General features: G+C 37.7%; 1 protein-coding gene across 1 annotated transcript; it reads right to left on the bottom strand.

Moving 5' to 3' along the window:
* Positions 1-5136: 5136 nt before the first annotated feature.
* On the bottom strand, positions 5137-9297 carry LOC134669544 (uncharacterized). The gene is made up of 3 exons (XM_063527151.1): positions 8560-9297; positions 8321-8464; positions 5137-7323 (listed from the first exon to the last, which is right to left on the bottom strand). Exons 1-3 carry the CDS (start codon positions 8800-8802, stop codon positions 6001-6003), a joined length of 1710 nt encoding a protein of 569 aa, XP_063383221.1. The 5' UTR covers positions 8803-9297; the 3' UTR covers positions 5137-6000.
* Between the last annotated feature and the right edge of the window lie 12519 nt (positions 9298-21816).

Consider the following 21816-nt stretch of genomic DNA (forward strand, 5'->3'; position numbering starts at 1 on the left):
CATTTTAAATTCTACGTACTTAAGTTTATGTCTAAACCTGCATAAACTTAAGTACGTAGAATCCTGCGATCGAATTTTCAAAAGCTATTTTACCAATACCAATTTCGAAGCTTCGGACGAAGATGCGGAAAAAATCGCACCATCGTACTTCATCGAATTCATCGCTTCGCACTACGCAACGACATGTGACGGCAGTGTGCTATGCCCCTTGTCGAATTCGATTGATATTTTAAGAGATCCCATTTGCTTTGATTTTGACTACGTATGAAGATAAATAGGAAATCCTACTATTTGATTGACTTCACCTCGTCGTTGTCCCATTCCATGCATGTATAATAAATCATTGATTGGACGAATAAATGTCTATACTTACTTTGTTCAATCTATATTGCGCTGAGCCGGTGCTGCCGAATCCATATTGCGCTATGAAATGAAATACTGATATTTTCTGGTACGTTTGAAACGAGTCGTCGCCTCGGTAATAACAATAACACGAGACCGTTCCGTCAAATGTACGTAGTGATGTGCCCCTGCCCATATTCCCATATCCGGGTACATTATTGGGCAATATTGCTGAAAGCTCCAGCCCGATTCAGAATTGGTAACGGTTTTGATCGTATTTTGATACGACCTTGAACATCGTTGACTGTCGTGGATTCCGACCTACGTGGCGACCTGACATAGACCGACTGACTGACTGACATACATATTTGGAACTACGGACATTTAAATTCAAAATTAGTCATGACAGCCACAGGACAAAATCACATCAATTCACGACAGACAACCGGCTAAGGCAGACGACGATGACAGACCGACAGATGATTGGTGTATACTAAATGAAGTGACGGTCGTGCTTGCGCCAGTCAATAATACTATACCCAAGGTCGTATCAAAACCAGTTTAATAAAATAACAAATTGTTAAATCTGAATTTACTAATATGAGATTAAACGAGACAACCGGCCCGATTCTAACTTTAAGATACGTCAACTAATAGATCTAGAAACGATATGAATTAGATATGTCAGTGTCAAATGTGACATGTGACGTTTCTTCAAACAAATACGTCACTTTTGACACTGACACATCTAATCCATATCGTATACAGATCTATTAATTGACGTATCTTAAAGTTCGAATCCGGCAGAACGTTTTCCAAAGTTCCCAGCGATGGCAGAACAAACATACCTTCATTTCTCTGTCGTAATAATTCTTTATAGAGCCAGACCTCGACAATCCCGCGTAACGAGCTACTATTACCCGCAATATGTACGCAGCGCGGGTTTATGATCATGTATTGTACCTACCTACCTATATCATTCAGTCTATAAAACAAATGTACTGTCTAAATGACGATTTAACTTGTGCAGGATAGTAGATATTGGCGCAGTAACTTTACATAAACTTGGCAAAAGGAATGTAAATATATCCCTATAAGCTCTCTAAGTACCTGACATAGCTAACCCTTGCACTTGGCATGAAAACTTAATAGTGGGGTCCGATTCCAATCTATTTTCTCTATTTACCTAAGTCAATTAAACAATTAACGAACAATTCCTTGAGTTGAATTCAATTTCGAGTTGATCTCCCGTTGATGTGGGGAAAATTGTGAGTTTTCGAATACGTACAATGTCAAAATTTGATCCACAGTTAGGTGATGACCAAACCAAACCGAACCACCTCGAGTTTAGAGCCATTATAAACTGTATAGTAGTAATAAAACAAAGTTGATTTTGGTTAATATTTTTTTCAATTAATGAGTTTGGGTTGTACCATATGATATTATCCACAGTTGATCGAATCGACACTTGATAGAATCAAAATCAAGTTATTGATTTGATGTGGACGCAAATTCTGACAGTTGTACATGGTGAATTTGGCCTCTGGTTTACTGGTCAGCATCAATCGTCAAAAGTGACAGAAAGATCATATCAATAACAAGTCCAGATCAACTTCATAACCAGTTATTACAATCAGAATACGACTCCTGTGTGAAACGTGTTCTCCAGCTCCAGGAAACAAAGACAATTCGTGGTCTCGTTTCTAAGGCACGTTGCTTTTTAATGCTCAATAGCGGCGCCATCAGGTGTGAAAACGATTCAGATTAGATAATACCTCGCCCTTTTAGACACCGAAGTCCGTTTACCCCCTGCCCCGTCTTGAACCACTCTCCTCTACTTCCAAAGCATTTCTAACATCACATCATCATTAAATTCTTTTGTATAGGTGGAGTATCTTCCAGCTTTCCCTATCTTGCTCCAAAAAGCTGCGTCTGGGTTTTCCTCTTCCCCGCTTCACTAACATCACAAAAGGCGTATAAAACTAAACATTTTTGTGTCACAGACATTTCAATTGCAAAATACGTATATTTTATAAAACTCCCTTTGAATATTCAGTTCTTTGATAGCATCTTGAAATGCACACTAAACTCAAAAGTAGGTACCTACCTGAGGATTTTTCATTTCGCTGAGTGAAAATAATGTGTTCTGCAGATTTGGCGAACCCGGACATATCTCGTGTTGAGGACAAAAAAAATCCGGTGTTCGCTGAAAACAAAAGCTTAAACTGATAAAAAATGCCATTTAGTTCGCCTTCCTTTCCATTTTTCTTGTTTTAAAACCATTGAGTAATTAAGTATGGAGAAAAAAGTGGTGCAAATTTTATGGGTGAAAAAAGAAATATTTGTATGAAGCATTTTACCATTGAGTGCCTAGCCCATCACGGAACAATGGTGATCCGGACCTTTGGGAGGCGAAGCCAACGCGTAGAGGCCCTTTTGACACTTTAGTGAAATGTAAGGGGTACACCAAGCGGATTCTGCCCTTGCCCGTGTCATCATCATAAAATGTGTATCTTTATAATATAATACGATCGGTAGGTAGGTATACCTAATATTACGATCATAAAGCACCTTTCGCCTTAGGGCTTAAAATACATCGCACTAAACGCATAAATATTCCCACAATTTATTCAAATAGGTACGTTTAGAGCTGAATGCCGAATGGCATTACTACGTGAAAGCTGCTAATTTATGTCTGAATTGGCGCACAAGTTATACGATTCCATTCCGTCAGTCGAGTTTGCGGACAAAACCATAGTAACGTGACCTCAAGTCCTCAAGATTTATTAATAACTTTAAGTTTTTTTACAATCTCTAACTTAACTCATCATTTTCCTAACCACGTCCCGGCATTTTTTGGCACGGCTCACCCACACATGGCAACTTAATCCATAAAAAGCCACCAACACTTCTTTTACCAAAATAAGCCACATTCCAAAAAATAAATTATAATATTATCGTTAGACAGACTTAAACTGAGATTTACCTTTATTTCGTTTCGATGCAGGTTACGCTGGTAATCTCAGATAACTCATGTTCCAGCAAAATATCAAACAGAGATTTTCTGTGTGCCCTGACAGAAAATCTATGAAAAAGTTGGGGGTAGACATCAAAAATTCAAACCACCACACGTACACTAGTTATTCTCAATAGCCCAGGAAACTTTCATTCGTGTACCTATATTTAAACGATTGGAATAACCTAGCTTGTGCCAGTACCCAATTGTTTCCCATTCCTCGCGTAATACAATGTTATTGCTGCAATTTGGAATTCCGCATGCGTCGTACGACATTCAACTGGTGTGACTACCTAGTTAAAGATTAATTTAAATTTAATATTATTCGCTATACTATTAGTATAGCTGAACAATTACCTTACGGCGCGATTCGAACTTTAAAGTGGTAACAGACTATCGCACCGGACCGCGACCTTGGAGCGGTTCTAGGAATTGCTTTACTGCCGTGGGCTTCCACACTATCGCACCGGACCGTCAAAACGGTGCGATCCTAGCTTACAGACTGCCGCACACGTGCGCCAGTGTTGCCAAGTGTCCCATATTTCCGTGTTTTTCATCAAATTTTTGCAATGGAATCCTTTATCATTTTAAATTAAATCTTAAGGGCTTCAATGCGGCTTTGCTTTTTAGAGGTAGGTAGAGAGCCTAAAACAACACAATCCATAGTTTTGCATGAAAATCTTTGCAAATCAGTTTCTTTGAAGCATTGTACCTGCATATTTTTATTTCATCAACTGGCTACATTGCCGTCCAGTTGCTATGACACCACGAATGTATGTTTTCAAATAAGAATGCCTCCAGTGTTATCTAAACAAACTAAAATCGCCTTGATAGTGGCTACAATTGCCACTACCACTCAACCTATATTTAAAAAGAAAAAGAGAAAGGAATGGGCCAAATTTTACCTAAGAGACAGAAAGGCATATAGTCACGTACGGCTCATTAGAGAGCTGGATGACGAAGATTTTAAAATATATCTCCGCCTGTCACCATGTTTATTTCAGGAGCTGTTAAGTTTAGTCAAACCACATATTACAAAAAAAGATACACATTTGAGGGCAGCGGTGACAGCCGAAGAGAGGCTGTTGGCGACGTTAAAATATCTAACGTCTGGCAGAGACCTAAGAGAACTGAAATTCTGCACGAGCATATCGTCCCAACTGCTCTCAGAAATAATACCAGAGACCTGCCAAGCTATCTTTGAAGCTCTCAAAGACTATATAAAGGTGAAACAATTGTATCTTTTGTCATACCTATGTAGCTAACTTTGTGTATAACAAATGAAACAATTCATTTCCCTGGTCATCACCCAAGTAAATGGCGGTACCAGGATTTGAACCCGGTACCATCAGCTTAATATGCAGGGTCACTAACCACTAGGCTAGACAGGTCGCTATATATTTAGGTAATGTGTACATATTTTTGGCACTTAGTATCAATAGAAACAGCATGAAGTTAGTAAACCTTAGGAATACATAGATTTATTACCAAGGTTCACCAACTTCATGCTGTGTTACTTTGGAACATATTTGACATAAGGTAAACATACTGGTGCTCGATGCGGTCCCAGTACATGTCATCTTGAAACTCAAGTCATTGTCAATAGCGATGACAGCAAGGTGTCATCTATCGGGCAATAGCATGTCGAGTACTAGTATGTTTACCTTACTTTTACTTTAGAAAACCTTTTAGTATCTGGAATAAAAAAATAAAACAGCAACTTTTGTGTCAACAACAAACATGTGTAGGTACCTAATGTGAGAAATAAAACAATATGCTATTAATAATCTAATTATTATTATTTATGAATCACAGCTTTTATGGCACCTAATTAGAATGATCATACTAAATACCTAATAATAATTAACAATAAGTAATTTTATTATCAGTCACCTCTCTGTCACACCAATTTTGGCAGTATTAAAGGGAAGAAATATATGTTACTTATACTTATTTATAACAATAATATTAGTGTCAGTAAAATACAGACTCCCCATGACTCACTAAACTGGCTAACATTTGTAGGATCACTAGACCCTTTCCAAATAATAGTTACAAAATGTGAAAACTGTGCAGTCAACCAATTTGATTTCGGGGCCACTTCATAACTTGCCACATTATGAAGGGGTACCGAAATCAAATAGGTTGACTGGACTTGAAAATTAAAAGTGTAAATAGTACAGTAAGCTGCAGAGAAAAGGTAGCCTCTGCAGCTTACTGTCCCATATAGTTACCTAACATAATATATTATCTCAAGGGGCTATTTTATAAAAATCTGATCTTTAATTGTCTTTTTTTGATTCGCCTCTGAGTAGACTCTGACTACACTAACTATGCACAAACGTTGCAATAAGAATGCATACACATCCCTATAAGCTATCCATACTTGATAAGTAACTTGGAATGAAAATTTAGGATGGTCAGAATATACTCATACATTTACATATATTACATACCTATGTGTCAAGAGACAATATTTTTAGTCAGATATTTATTAAAGGCTTTGATTGAATCTCTCTCTGAATATATATTTTATAATATCTCCTTGAGATATCTCCTTATTCTAAAATCAGATACATTTTTAATTATTTATTAGTCTTTTAATTCTCCTCTGATTATTTTTCTTAACATATCTTATGAGGCTATTTTTTTAATATCACAAATTTGTTTAAGTCTTTTAACTCTCCTCTGAATATATTATTTTTTTGGAGAATAATACTCCTACGAGGTAATGATGATAGAGGCTGCGTTGATGGTTGTTGCGGCACTTGGGAAGGACAAGCTGGGACGAAGGGGGTTTGGTTAGGAGGGGATAACAGAGACGGCGAAGGCGCTGTCAAAAGTTGGGATGTAGATTCTGGTGATCGTGATGGATGTTGGGATTGCTGGGGTGATGACGGAGGAAAATATTTTTGCGATGATGAAGATGTTGTTGATGGTTGTTGCGGCACTTGGGAAGGACAGGCAGGTAGGAAGGGAGTTTGGTTAGGAGGGGATAACAGATACGGAGAAGGCACTGTGTGTGTCAAAAGCTGGGATGTAGATTCTGGTGATCGTGATGGATACTGGGATTGCTGGAGTGATGATGGAGAAAAATATTGGGGTGATGAGACAGAGACAGGAAAATATTTTTGTGATGATGAAGATGTTGTTAATGGTTGTTGCGGCACTTGGGAAGGATGGGCATGTAGGAAGGGAGTTTGGTTAGGAGGGGATAACAGAGACGGAGAAGGCACTGTGTGTGTCAAAAGCTGGGATATAGATTCTGGTGATCGTGATGGATGCTGGGATTGCTGGAGTGATGATGGAGAAAAATATTGGGGTGGTTGCTGAGGCACTTGGGATGGCCGGGCTGAGAGGAAGGGTGTTTGGTTAGTAGGGCATAACATAGACGGAGAAGGCACTGTCAAAAGCTGGGATGTAGATTCTGGTGATTGTGATAGATGCTGGGATTGCTGGGGTGATGATGGAGGAAAATATTGGGGTGAAGATGTTGTTAATGGTTGCCACGGCATATGGGGAGGACGGGCTGGGAGGAATGGGGTTTGGTTAGGAGGGAATAACAGAGCCGGAGAAGGTGCTGTCAAACGCTGGGGTGTAGATTCTGGTGATGGATGCTCGGATTGCTGGGGTGATGAAGGAGGAAAATACTGCGGTGACGGTGAAGAGTGCTGGGGTGAGGGTGATGGTGTGTGGTTTTTATTTATGTATAGAGTAGTATTTATACTGAGTTCGCCTAATTTAGCATAAAACAATACCTCACTAATCAACCTCTCTGCAACACATTTTTGTATTTTTGTCAGCTCTTTCAGTTGCATAATAATAGACCTCCCAAAAGCGTCCTCTGAACTCTCGTCCGGGCTTCTTAATAGTTCTTTCGCCGAGTCTAATAAGTCCTCTTGTTTCTTAAAGATAGCACTTTGTTTTTTTTCTAATGTTTTCCTCTCTTTTTTTGTTACAGGTTCCTGAAACAGAAGAAGCTTGGCTGAAGATTGCAAAAGAATTCGAAACAAAGTGGCAGTTCCATCATTGTTTGGGAAGCATTGATGGGAAACATATTTTGATTGAAAAGCCACCAAACTCTGGTTCCTTATACTATAATTATAAAGGAACATTCAGCATAGTTTTGCTGGGCATTGTCAATGCCAATTACGAATTTCTTTATATAAATGTGGGCACGAATGGCAGTATTTCTGACGGGGGAGTATTTAAACATACATCCTTCTATAAAAAGTTGTCATCAAATCAACTGGATATACCTGCACCAGCCGTTTTGCCAGGGTCAGACATAGTTGCCCCATATTGTTTTGTTGCCGACAGTGCATTTGCTATAAACGAAAACTTATTAAAGCCTTATCCACAGAGAAATTTGACCCAAGAAAAACGAATTTTTAATTACAGGCTGTCAAGAGCCCGAAGGGTCGTTGAAAACGCATTTGGCATACTTTCAGAACGATTCAGAATTTTTAAAAAACCAATTACAATTAATGTAGAAAATGTTCCAAAAGTGGTAATGGCGACTTGTGCTTTGCACAATTATTTGAGGAAAACCTCCTCAAATTATGTAACCACAAATTGTGTTGATGGGGAAGACACAAAGAACATTTCTTTCAGACCAGGTGATTGGCGTAGAAATGATATCTCGGTTGGTATTGTCAACACAGATGGACGAACTGACAGACAACGTACTGCAGAAGGAAATGCTGTTCGGCAGAAATTTACAGAATATTTTAACAACCAAGGTCGTGTTGATTTTCAAGAGCGAATGATAAATTTAGTGCATTAATCACACTCTCAGAAAGTCTCATTTTTTGTTCTACTAAGGGTAAAATTATAATAAATGTTAGTTATTATTAATAGTTTTTAATTCATTTGATCCCATGAAAACGATTACAAACTGATTTATCCATTATTTAAAAAATCATGTTAAGCTCGCCATGCAAGCACTCTAGAAATGTTTACCTCAACATCCTTTGTTGGAAAGTTGTCAACTGGAACTGTGGTTGGAACCGTTTTTTCCTGCAGAAAATTTAAATATGGGTAGTACCAGAGATTCGGTTGGTATATTTCCGTTGAGCCAGCTCCTGTAGTCTTGCTGGACTCCACCTGAAGTTAGCAAAATTTTTGTATGTGATGATTTATTGTTTTTATTTGGTACATTATTAAATACAATTTAAAAAAAACTTGATTTATTTACCAACCTTTTTTCGCTCCCGCCGGTAACATGATCTTAAGTATTCAATTTTTTTCCTGATATCGGTGACCGTTGTATTGGGAAAGTATTTTTGGTAGCACTCTAAAAGGACTTCGAATGATTGCGAGCGAGCGTCCTTATCAAAATATTTGGCGTGGTTTAAGTCCCATAACCATGGGAAATCTTTATACAATTCCAAGATTTCAATGATGGATTGTCTTTCCGCGTCACCTATGATCTCGGGCTCCATGTTGATCACATGATATATATATATATTATATTAGAGAAATGGCAGCCTTTAGGGCCTTTGCCAGAGTCAGTGTGAATGGTGAAAGGTAGAGAATATCAACAAAATTAATTATAAACCTAGCAAGAAAAATCGCTGTACTCCCGTCATAGTAGTATTTTAACATTCCACTGAAAATGAAAGCCGAGGGTCTACCGCGAACCACTTTCGACGTGTTGTCTCCCTGTCACACTTACGTACGAATTTATAAGTGCGACAGAGAGGTTAGACGTCGAATGTAGTTCGCGGTAGCCCCGCTGTCAAACGGTGCGACGCAGCTTACACACTATGGAAATTGGTGCGGAGCGCACCAGTATTATTATTACCTGTCAGTTGGTGCGACGTGCATGCCCACCGCACCGCTATTAATAATAATTATGTGCGATGGAAGCTTACAGACTATCGATAAATGCTCCGCACCGCACCAAGGTCGCGGTCCGGTGCGATAGTCTGTTACCACTTTTAAGATATCGCGCCGTTAGACATTCACTAGATATGAAATAGTAAAGATATGTGACGTTCCACGGCAAAAGGTACCTTATGGCAGCTGGCGCTTACGCTTCACAGTGTTTCGTCCAGAACAAGCTAGGTGGACAAAAGTCGTTATCAAATTATCTCTAATGAGTCATTAGATATGATAAACAACATGTTGAAACCCCCAAACCCATTAATAGATTATGTCTAACTTTCTAATTTTACGAGTCATAGGGTGCAGAAGTCAGCTAATGAGGTAAGTGCAATTGCACAATTAAATCAGTTGCAATTTTGTGATGCGTTCAACAACATCTCTTACAAGTAAAACGTTATTTTATGAAAAGTTTTGGTAATAGATCTTATAACTGAAGGTAAGCACTTTATATTTTTCATAAAAACATGTTCATATCAGTTGTAATAATGCTCGTATAGAGCAATAAATATGCACTTAAAAACGTGGTGTTTTTTTCTTCATTTTAGAACTTTGATAGACTAGCAAATACTTGACACCGCTTGACACCGGTCTAGATTTTTGATATTATTTACTTGCATAATTCTAGTTTATGATGGTGTATATTTCATTTTGCAGAAATTTGCATAACATTTTTTTTTCTTTTTTTTTGCAGAACACGTTTTCTCTATTTTAAGGAAGGGGTTTTTGAAGAATGGATAAATAAGGGGAAAAACGACGAAAATTTCCACCTTTATCAGTTTATATTGGTAAAATATGAATTTCGAGATTTCAAAGAAGAGTCTGAGAGACGGTTGAAAAATATTTTAAGCAGTTATTCATCAAAACTGAATACCAAGTGGAATAGTGCGTCAAGATTTAAAGAAGCAATTTGTGGAAAAGTTTAAAAGTGTTATGGATTGCCAAACAAGTGTACATAACTAGACCAAGTGCATCAACGTCGTCTGAAAATGTTAATCCTGCAGGAAGACCCAAATTAAACTTCATAAGTTCCCCTTTTAAAACGAAAAAAACGCGGAGTTAAAGATCTGGTACAATTACGTACCTACCTATGTTTTAACTGCTGCCGAAATTCCGATTGATTCGTGATCGGCAGAAAATAGAACACGGCAAAAATGTTTAAAAAAAATTAGAGAAGTCCATATAAGCCAACGTAGTCTTGTTCTTACGACAGCAGTAGGTACTTCAATGAATTCTAGGCAGCTAAGTGTTAATGAGGCATTAGCATATTATATTGAGTCAAAATCGACAAATACAAACTTACAAGCAGACTAAAATGTGATCAATGAAGGCTGATTATCATAAATATTCATCATATCATTATTTGTCCAATGCAAAAGGTACAAGCGTGTTATATCCTTTAGAAGAACTTTAAAAAACTTACGCAAAACAAGGAAAACAATTATTATTCTGATATAATACATGAGTTAGAACAGATTATTAGGTTATTAATAATTAACAGATTAATTATTAATAATAAGTTAAGTTTTAATTAATTTTCTATATTATATTTCTATTTTTTTGTATATTTTTAAGTAAATAGTATGAAAATAATGTATCTAAAGAACTGTAAAATTTTGTTTATTATTTTGTTAATAAATAATTTGCAAAAATATATATAATTAATTTAAATATATATTTTATTTTAATTTTTTTACGTTTTTTTCATGGTATTTTAAAATTTTTAGTAAATTATATTTAATTGAACAATACTAACCATAATACTACCCAAAAACACAAAAAAATAATTTTGTCCACCTAGCTTGTTCTAGACGAAACACTGTGCGCTTATTATTAACGCCGCTCCAATATTCAGTCGGGGTAATGGTACCTTTCGCCGTGGAACGTCACATACCTTTACTATATCTTATCTAGTGCATCTCTAATTCATTTCCCGAATCGCGCCGTTAGTCCGAGATGGATAACTTTTAAGAAGAGCCAATCGCAACCAAAAATCTTAAACAAGGCGTGTGGGTTACCACTATGAGAAGTCACAGCATCTTTAGCACATAATATCTTTATTATAATGATTTCCGAGAAGAAAAATTTCAATTGACACATTTCGGATTGAATTTATAATTTAAACTCATATTATAGAGCACAGTATGATTAAATTTTGAAAATTTAGACAGAGTAATAGCATTAGTTGCTAGGCTAGCCATATATAAGGCCTGTGTCGGAAGAGATAGCATTCAAGCCATAGAGACTTATAAAGAAGTTGTCAATGCCATAAAATGCTACCACTTAGTCCTACACATTTTCCGCATAATGGCCCCCCGTCTCTACTAGATTTAATTCTTACTTCTTCTCCTGGGCATGTATCACATCACGGTCAATTCAATGCATCTGCTTTTTCGAACCATGACTTAATTTTCGCCTCCTTCAAAATTCGCTCCCCCAAAAGACGTCATAAAATTATTATGAGACGTAACCTTGCAGATATTGATAAACAAGCGCTCATTGCCGACTTAAGCAGTGTGTGTTGGAGGGACTTGTTAGATTCTGAACCTGATGTTGACCAGAAGTTAGAGACTTTCAACAGCGTATTGCTTGCGGTTTTTGACAGGCATGCTCCTTTAAAACCGACACGTGTCAAACACTTTCCTGCCCCGTGGCTTACCTCAGACATTAGGGACCTAATGAAGAAAAGGAACAGAGCTCGTATAAGACTAAGACATGATCCCTCGGAACGTAATCACCGAGCTTACACATCGCTTCGTAACCGCTGTAATAGGGCTTGCAGGGACGCTAGGCGGAAATACATACATCGTTCTATTGACGAATGTCCTCCCACTAAACTTTGGAGTTTTTTAAAATCACTCGGTGTTGGCAAGCCCAAACCTAATGCTATCGGTACTCTAGATCTTAACGCTCTTAATCAATATTTCAGCGCCTCCCCTGTTTGCCTTGATCCGACCGTCAAGCAAAGTTCTTTGGCCCTTTTAGCCAATTCTCCACTCCCAGATATTTCTCTTTTTGATTTTAGTCCCATTACCTCACAAGAAGTTATCTCAATTCTCAAGTCTATTAAAACTAAAGCCGTCGGTGATGATAATCTGAGCTTGGATATGCTTATGCTCGTGGCGGACTCAATTGCTCCTGTACTGTCGCATATAATAAATTTTTCTTTCTCCTCTGGTGTCTTTCCCTCGTGCTGGAAAAATGCTCACATAATTCCACTTCCTAAAGTATCTAATCCTTCCTCGTTTTCCCAATATCGACCTATTTCCATCTTACCAGTCCTTTCCAAGATAATTGAACACTTTGCTAATAGACGCCTCATCTCTTCTCATCTCAATAGACATAACCTTTTTAACCCTTTCCAATCTGGGTTCCGCCCCGGGCATAGCACCACCACTGCTCTTGTTAAAGTCACCGACGATATTCGCCTTAATATAGAAAATAAAATGATCACAGTTTTGGTTCTCTTGGACTTTAGCAGCGCGTTCAATACAGTGGATTTCGACATTCTTCTAGCCTTTTTAAATCTTTTAAATGTTGCACCCACTTCATTGTCCTGGTTTCGCAGCTACCTCTTTGGGAGGCGTCAGAGGGTTCGAGTTGATGATAATCTTTCTGATTGGTGTGAACTCTCCTCTGGCGTCCCTCAGGGGGGTATTCTCTCTCCATTGCTTTTCTCCATTTTTATAAATAACATTACAAAGTCATTAAAATCTTCTTACCACCTTTACGCAGACGATCTGCAAATTTATTCAGCTGCCAACCTTGATGATTTCGATTCCCTCGTAAGCCAAATTAACGCCGATTTAGATTCCGTCTGTTTATGGGCTTCATCTTTCGGTTTAAAAGTCAACGCCATGAAGTCGCAAGCGATCGTTTTGGGAAGTCCTCATTACATCTCCATATTGTCTGAGCAGGTGGCACCTAGAATTTTCTTTGATGGTACACCAATTCCTTTCTCACCCACTGTTAAAAATCTAGGGGTCACCATGGATCAGACACTTTCCTGGGCTCCTCATGTCACTGAAGTAAGCAAAAAGTTGTTTGGTTCTCTCCATTCTTTAAGGCGCCTTCAGAACTTTCTTCCACTTGATACCAAAGCCATGCTGGCCCGGTCTCTGTTACTGCCTTTACTAGACTACGGTGACGTCGTAAATCTTGACATGACAGAAGAACTCCTAGACAAGTTAGAGCGCTTACAGAATGTCTGTATAAGATTCATTTTCGGACTACGGAAGTACGATCATGTGTCTTACTACCGTCAAAAACTCAATTTGCTTCCAATCCGCCGCCGTAGAGATCTTCACACTCTTTCTCTTCTCTTTAATGTTCTTTTTACACCTTCTTCTCCGCTATACCTCTCTCAAAAATTTCAATTTCTGGCTGAAGGCAGTGGCCACCGTCTGCGTTCGAGCGCGAATTTATCACTTGCCATCCCTCCTCACAAATCTCGAGGATACAACAAGTCCTTCGCAGTGCGTCCAGTGAAGCTGTGGAATGAGCTGCCTGTGTCGCTCAAGCAGGCACAATCGGTTGCGTCGTTCAAGGAGAGGTTAAAGAAGCTATGGTTATCTGATTTGACTGATTAATTTGTCTATATTTCTATTGTATAGTTGCTTTATATCGTTCTAATTCTTTCCAATTTTTAGTGTATTTTCCCCTTTCCTTTTTGTGTAATATATGTATGTTTATCCTATAAATTTTGTATGTATTTATATCCTTTATCTTTCTGGTACCTTGTTGTACATTTTGCTGCATTTGTCACCCTCTTTTCACTCTCTCCTCTCATCTACTCAAAGGTTAACTGGAAGAGATCCCTCAAAGGGATAAGTTCGCCTTTGTACTTCTTGCTAATTGTATGTTATTTTTAATATGTCTTTTTGTACAATAAAGAGTTTACTACTACTACTACTAAAATGCCAAATGGTGGCCATTTCAAAACAATACTTACCGATCCAACAGCACTTTCGCGTATAATGGTTAGCCATTAAAAATGCATTACGAGTGAGTATTGTACTCCTTGATCATGAGCACCTAGTTTCATTCCCCACTTGATGTAGGTACCTGTAAGGTTATAGGTATAATAATAAATCACTCCATTCTTCATTCATACGAGGTATGCCGATGAAAATCGATGAAGTTTAAAACTTACGTAATTGAGAATTGAGAGTTAAAATACAGTAGGTAAAAACAGCAGACGAGGACCCAAAAGTATAAAGTATTTTTTTTGGGTACGTATCGGTAGAAATGTACTAATATTTTAATTGAAACTACACTCTAAGTACACAGAATTGTCACCGCACTTGTATTTCTCTCCCCGCTCCTCGCTATAAAGCACCATATTGGTATGGGTACCTATGTATATCCAATGATTCGTACGTTTCGAACGTCTCGGATTTCATTAATGCCCCTCGGCACTCTCGGTAAAATATGGCCCTCTGGTGAAAGGATAGCAACTAGGAATTTTCACCAAATCGTCCCTTGCCTAATTTAATCGCTACCTGCGTATTTCAGCCGATTGAAAAGAAGGGTTTAAAGGGTCTTAAGGTATCTACTGGCTATACTACATGTGCTACAAGTATATATTGAGTATTAAGGGTAGGTAATCCATTTGATAGGTACGGACACCTACACATACAGCCTCGCCCAAAATGAGAAGAACCTAGTCCTTTTAATACCTACATTACAGATAAATAAAATGAACTAACTACACTGAGAGAAAAGTACAACAAAAATACACTTAGAATTACAAAAATAAACTTAATCCGGGGACAAGGAGAGTTAACTAATAGGAACAAATTGACTTTTGTAATTTCTATTAGTTCTTGCAATCTCTATTATCTGTTTGTTGAAATTATATTTGGGATTACTAAGCTGTTTGTAGAAATAAATAAACTTTACAGAAATAGTGAAACGTCCATGATTATTACTAAAACTTCATTTTTTCCCCCAGTACAGAACTGTTTTTAGGGTTCCGTACCCAGAGGGTAAAACGGGACCCTATTAGGGTTCCGTACCCAAAGGGTAAAACGGGACCCTATTACTAAGACTTCGCTGTCCGTCCGTCCGTCCGTCCGTCCGTCCGTCTGTCACCAGCCTGTATCTCACGAACCGTGATAGCTAGACAGTTTAAATTTTCACAGATGATGTATTTCTGTTGCCGCTATAACAACAAATACTAAAAACAGAATAAAATAAAGATTTAAATGGGGCTCCCATACAACAAACGTGATTTTTGACCAAAGTTAAGCAACGTCGGGAGTGGTCAGTACTTGGATGGGTGACCGTTTTTTTTTTGCTTATTTTTTTCGTTTTTTTTTTTTGCATTATGGTACGGAACCCTTCGTGCGCGAGTCCGACTCGCACTTGCCCGGTTTTTTTAATTCCTGGTGATGATTTTTCTCTCAGTGTATGTAATACCGAATATGGTTATATTATGCACTTTTAATTTCCTAAACACTCATTATACGATTTTGCTGTGACATTGAAATTATGATTATTACGAGTACAACAAAGTGGAGAATCAACAAAGTGGTGAATAAAAACAACTCGTCAAGCACAAACTAAGGGCGGTTACATATTAGCGTTTTTTTTTCTGAGCATTTTGGCATTACGCAACACGCGCGACATTTGGCCTATTCGAGCATACACGCGCTTCCAATTCTTCCAAACATTAGCTTATACGGGACAATAAAACGCTAGTATGTACCTGCCCTTAAGTTACTTACTTAATAGTTTTGTAAATACGTTTCTCGAAAGTAAGATTGTGAAACCTCGACAGGGACCCCTATTCGACAAGCGACGTTTGACGTATCGTGTTGATCTCCCGTTGATGTGGGAAAAATCATAAGTTCTCGAATACGTACAATGTCAAAATTTGACATTAACAATCCACAGTTAGGGTGACAAGCAAACCAAACCGAACCACCCTTAGTTTAGAGTTGAGTTTTGGTTGTACCAAATCATATTATCCAACGTTGATGGAATCAACACTCAGTATGCAATAAAATCAACTGTTGATTTGACGTGGATGCAAAATCTGACAGTTGTACATGTCGAATTTGGCCCAGGAACGTTTATCCTTAATATCGAGTTTAACCACCCAGAAAGCCCAAGTTCTCTGGTAACTCACAAGTTCCACTCAAAGTGTCATAGCGAGGTATCTTCGTCGAGTGTTTTTAGAAATGCCTATAGAGTTGCGCAAAGGGCTGGTATCCATTTACACCAGAGACAAGCAAAAAATAGGATATACCTAATACATACTCCACGATTAATTCTAGCTTGGAATAAGTCACTTGTGTGGGTAGGGGAGACCGAGGTGAGTTGTGACAGAGGAGAGTTGGAACATCGATAGCGCGCGTTTGTTAGTTCAAGTTACGAGCTAACAAACGCACACTGTTGCGGTCGCTTAGGTCGCTTAGGTAGGTAAACGCACACTGGTCGGTCGGTAGTTTCTAGTTAATATAGATTCCAAAAAAACGACGATGTTCCAACTCTCCTCTGTCACAACTCACCTCGGTCTCCCCTACGTCATTTTATGGGGAGGGCACGGGTCGGTAAATATGTATAATGGGTAGGTATATGTATATGATCATAATGGGATTAATGGAGCTGGATGGTGGTAACATATTTTCGTACACTGCAAGAAATTATTGATTAAGAAAATAATCAATTAAGTAATTACGAAAAACAAACTGTCCCTACTTTGGAAAAACCGGTCAAGTGCGAGTCGGACTCGCGTTCCAAGGGTTCCGTACATTACTGAATTTTTAACAATATATTTTTTTATGTATGTGAAACGCGAGTGAATTGCCTTTAAAAAACCCGTAGGGGGTCGGGTCAAAAACTAAGTAATTGGTCCGACTCACGCTTGACTACATATTTCTAATAGGTTTTTCTGTCATCTATAGGTAAAGACCTATTTTATGTATTTTTTTTCAAAATTTTAGACCCAGTAGTTTCGGAGATAAAGGGGGGAATGGTCATTTTTTGCCTATTTTCTTGAATTACTTCTAAACTGTTTATTCTAAAATTATAAAAAAAATATGTTTGAGATTCTCACATTGAGCTCTTTCATTTGATATGTAACACGATATAGTTTGAAAAACTTTATTTTTTATTTTCTTATTTACCCCCCAAAAGTGGCTCCCATGTTTAAAATTCATTTGTTTCCGTTACATGTCCGTCTTTGGGTCACAAACTTACATATGTGTACCAAATTTCAACTTAATTGGTCCAGTAGTTTCGGAGAAAATAGGCTGTGACAGACGGACAGACAGACAGACAGACGCACGAGTGATCCTATAAGGGTTCCGTTTTTTTCCTTTTCAGGTACGGAACCCTAAAAACTTGATAGGTACCTATTAGTTCTGTCAATAAAAGAAAAATATCACTAATTCGTTTTAACTTTAAATAACAGTGTGAGATATGAGAATTTATCCATTTATTTTGGGCCCTAAAAGTCATTACTGTCAAAAGTAACCATGCGCTACCCCATACCATACTTTTTTGCAGTTCACTCAAAAGCAATTAGCAGATAATTAAAATAAACCAGTCCTTACTGTTCCCTAGTCTTCGGTCCCCACGTTAAGTGGTAAAGTTGTAAGTTGTAACTCTGCGCCGACACTCGGCGTATGCCATTGACGAACTTCGACATTAGGCGAACAAACTTGGAGTTCATTAGCCATTATTTGAAACCCTTTGTTGCTTTATTGCTGTAAAATTTCGGAGCTCGTAATACTCGGAGTTAACTTTAAGCGGTTAATGTAAATGCGGCAAGTTAGCGGGAATAAATTGGAAATATACTTCATTACCTAGAGTACCTATTTATCAAACTAGAGTCCCTACAATCGCATTAATTGGCCTACATCACGTTAATTAAATAACGCGCCAAAAGTATCATGCCGCCCCGAAATACTATTCCTAGTACGTACAGATTCTATTACCTATAGACAAAGATATATGTAACTTCGTATAAGATGAATAAAGTCTAAGGAAAAAACGTGCCTCGGAAATCAAGAAAAAGTCATTCTCGGATAGATGCCGCACAGACCTTTAGCCTACGCTCGGTTGCCTCGGTTAGATGGCGTAACGACACCGTTTCAAATTTAACAATTTTAACACATAGATATCAGTGAATGAACATGGATCAAAATGATATAAAAATAACAAAATCATTTATCCATATATATATATATATATATATACATTTTTTTCATAATTTTATACGTTTTCATTTTGAGTTTTAGACGTGTGTCAATAGATGGCAGTAAATTTACTGTGACTACAAAATTTACAATGACAGGACCCCTCTATACTATCTATTCTTTTTGCTATAGATCACCTCTACAATCCCGTTCAAAATTATCTATTACAATCTAATTGTTCTTGCAATGCAATGGTTTAAAGAAAGGCCTATTAATTTTTTTTAAACATGTTATATCTAACCATCTAGTACCTAAGACGATTCCGAAAACGTCCGTTGAAACAAAATCATATTTAATTTTCTTTTATAAACAACTCCAACTTAAAAGTTTGTCTTGTAAAACGATATGATTTATTTTACAATTCGATCCCGTTTCCCGTCTCTTAATACTTCGATGGAAAAGTAAACTTGGAATTATTTAGGTAATATAACGCCAAAGTTTATGGCGTGTTATATAAAACGACATAGAGCCTTCGAGGAGCCAATCTCGGGGGTCTGGGGAAGTGGGTCAATCGATAGTCATACGCGATTATAATCACCATATCGACACCTTTTATGGTAACATTCCATTTCTAACCGCAGCTGCACTACCGGTACTGAACACGTCGCTGTCATTGTCAATTTCCACAGTAAAATTGACAGTAGTGCAGCTGTCGTTGGAAATGGACTGTTACCCTTAAGCAAGTTTACTAAAGTTAATGTTATAATTGCCTATAACTCCTTTCACTGCTTTGTTTGTAGTTACAGTACCTACCCGGTAAAATATCTCACCGTCTAGTAGAGTAGGTATGAAATATATTTCGGATTCTCACTCATTTGGTGTAATTACAGGGTAGGTATTAGTACCTACAAGTTATCGCTTTCATAACTATTTATTTCAATTGAGGGCAAATGACAAAATAAAATAAAAAAGATATTGATTCGAGTAGATTTTTTACGTTAAAGCCAGAGTAGGTACGGAATCAAATAAAGAAAAACACATTTTTAGCAAAGAATGTTATTATTTGTAGTTACATTATTATACTTCAATTCTTCATAAATTTGAAAAACTTTGAACATAAAAATAGTACCAGCCATTAAAAATATACTAGTTATTAAGTATTTACCCTTTAATGAAAGAGTAACAGCAGGCGGTCTAAGAAGTCAGAAGTTAATGAATTTGTTCGTGTTGATGTCGTTTATATAATGTCACTCCCTCACTTTGTGCTACTCAAGTGTCTCAAGTCAGTGCAAAGTTAGCTTAGCCGGACTCTACAAGCGAAGAACGTTTTGTGCAAGGGTTTTCAATTCGCAGTTCCAAGACGAGCTCAGATTATGGTCTCCAGTCGGCATTAAAATGAAATATGCGCGGCGGAATCGCAAAAAGGTCGCAGGATTCACCGGGCTTCTTGTTCCTCATTATAAATGGGCGTAAATATTGTTTCTGCGGAACCTTTTGTCGAGGCTCATTAAGAAACCATTATGAGCAGGAGTTTAATCTTCGCCAGGACTTGGATCAGGGAAAAAAGATGTTTGCCCGACGTCTTATGGATATTTTACTGCCGTAGTGCGCGGGGTTCATAATAAAATATAAGTAAATAGAGGTTGTTCATTAAGATGAAAGCATTAAACCTGTTTATGGACGCTTTTTATTACGATTTTGAATTAATGCTGGTTGAAAAATATATTTCCATTAGGGTTGGGTTGGGTAGCTTTTAAACCAATATTTAAGTCTCATAGCTTAAAAGTGGGCTCACAGTTATGGGTAAGTAGGTACTGATTTTTTAAGCCTATACGCGCCAATAAGTTATAGGGCTTTGCGGACTCCTAAAGCGCCATTCGAATTTAAAAAAAAATCTGTTAATGAGATGTTATTACTCGCAACGCATCTCTTTTACATCAATCTATTTATAAAAAACACAATAGTGAAGATATCAAAATGAAGTTAATTTAATACTAATTTGTAAGTTCGCATTGACTTTCTGGTCTAACATATAATATGTAGGTATTTAGTGGAGTGTGTACTGTCTCTTCCGAAAATCGTTTTTTCCATATTGATATTTTTGCCATTCGCAATTTTAGCCGTTTCACTTTTTCTCGATCGCATCCTTTTCCGGGAGCATTTGTAACCATTCGCATATTTTCCCATTCATTTTATTTTCCAGTAGCTTATTTTCCTAATATGTTTTCTAACCATTCGCATAATTTGGATATGTATTCTTATTATAATATACGAGAGACTAACTAAAAAATAACTTTTTGTAGATCAATATCGTACAATATAATTAGTCGGTTCTGGTGCTCGCCGGCCGCTCCCGCGGCACGCTCGCTTCGCTCGCTCGGCTTGGCGCACTGTTTTGCTCGCAGTTCACCTAACACACTCCTCCTCGCTTCGGTCGTCGTCGCACCTATCTATTCCGTGATTGTCAACAAATAAAATAAAGTGGGAAATTATGCGAATGGTTAGAAAACCTATTCGAAAATTAAGCTATTGGAAAATTCAAATAATGGGAAAATATGCGAATGGTTAAATATGATTTCGGAAAAGGATGCGATCGAGAAAAAGTAAAATGGTAAAAATTGCGAATGGCAAAAATATAAATATGAAAAAAACGATTTTCGGAAGAGACAGTACACACTCCGCATACATGCTACGTATGTTGAAGTAGGTGCCAAAGTTAATGTAGGTATGTAGGTATATACCTACTTACTTATTTTATAAAATTCGAGTATCTAGGGACTTTATTGCCACGTCGGTGAACAACCAGTGGCGTACTCTGCTTCGTGGTGAGTTGGTAACGTGGTTAGCGGCCACCGCAGACTAATGGTTCCAAATCATAATTATGTTTGTGTTTTCCGTAGTTACTCGTACACAACCTTATTAATCTGATTTTCATACGGAATTAGGTAGTATTACTTACCCATACCCACCCATCTCTCATGAAATAATCTGTAGTGAAGGTTAATAACCGCCCTAAGCCAAAGCATCTATTTCTAAACCCCCAAGGAGACCTCAAAAGCCTACGCATACACTGTCAAGGACCTCCTGTAGCCTTCGCGGTAGAATACACCATAATCACGCACAGGACCGTTTGATTGCTCCCGTCCATTCAACCAGTAATTGCAATTTCTCTTTACCTCCCCAACCACCTATCTCTCAAAAAAACTACAAAACAATCTACCTTACACCACCGGTTTAAGATTCATATTTCAATAGCAAACCACAAAGATATGACATCCGGAAAGTTACATGTTGATTTCTCTCCGCTCTCTTAGCTCATTTACTTCGCTTAATTACTTTCGGGTGAATTGGATTTTCGGATTTCAAATTTGAAAAAGTTATCGTAATTCTGGGAATAATTTAACGTTTCTGTAACAACGGTGTTTT

This window comes from Cydia fagiglandana, chromosome 12 (genome assembly GCF_963556715.1).
Source record: "Cydia fagiglandana chromosome 12, ilCydFagi1.1, whole genome shotgun sequence".
Classification (NCBI taxonomy): domain Eukaryota; kingdom Metazoa; phylum Arthropoda; class Insecta; order Lepidoptera; family Tortricidae; genus Cydia; species Cydia fagiglandana.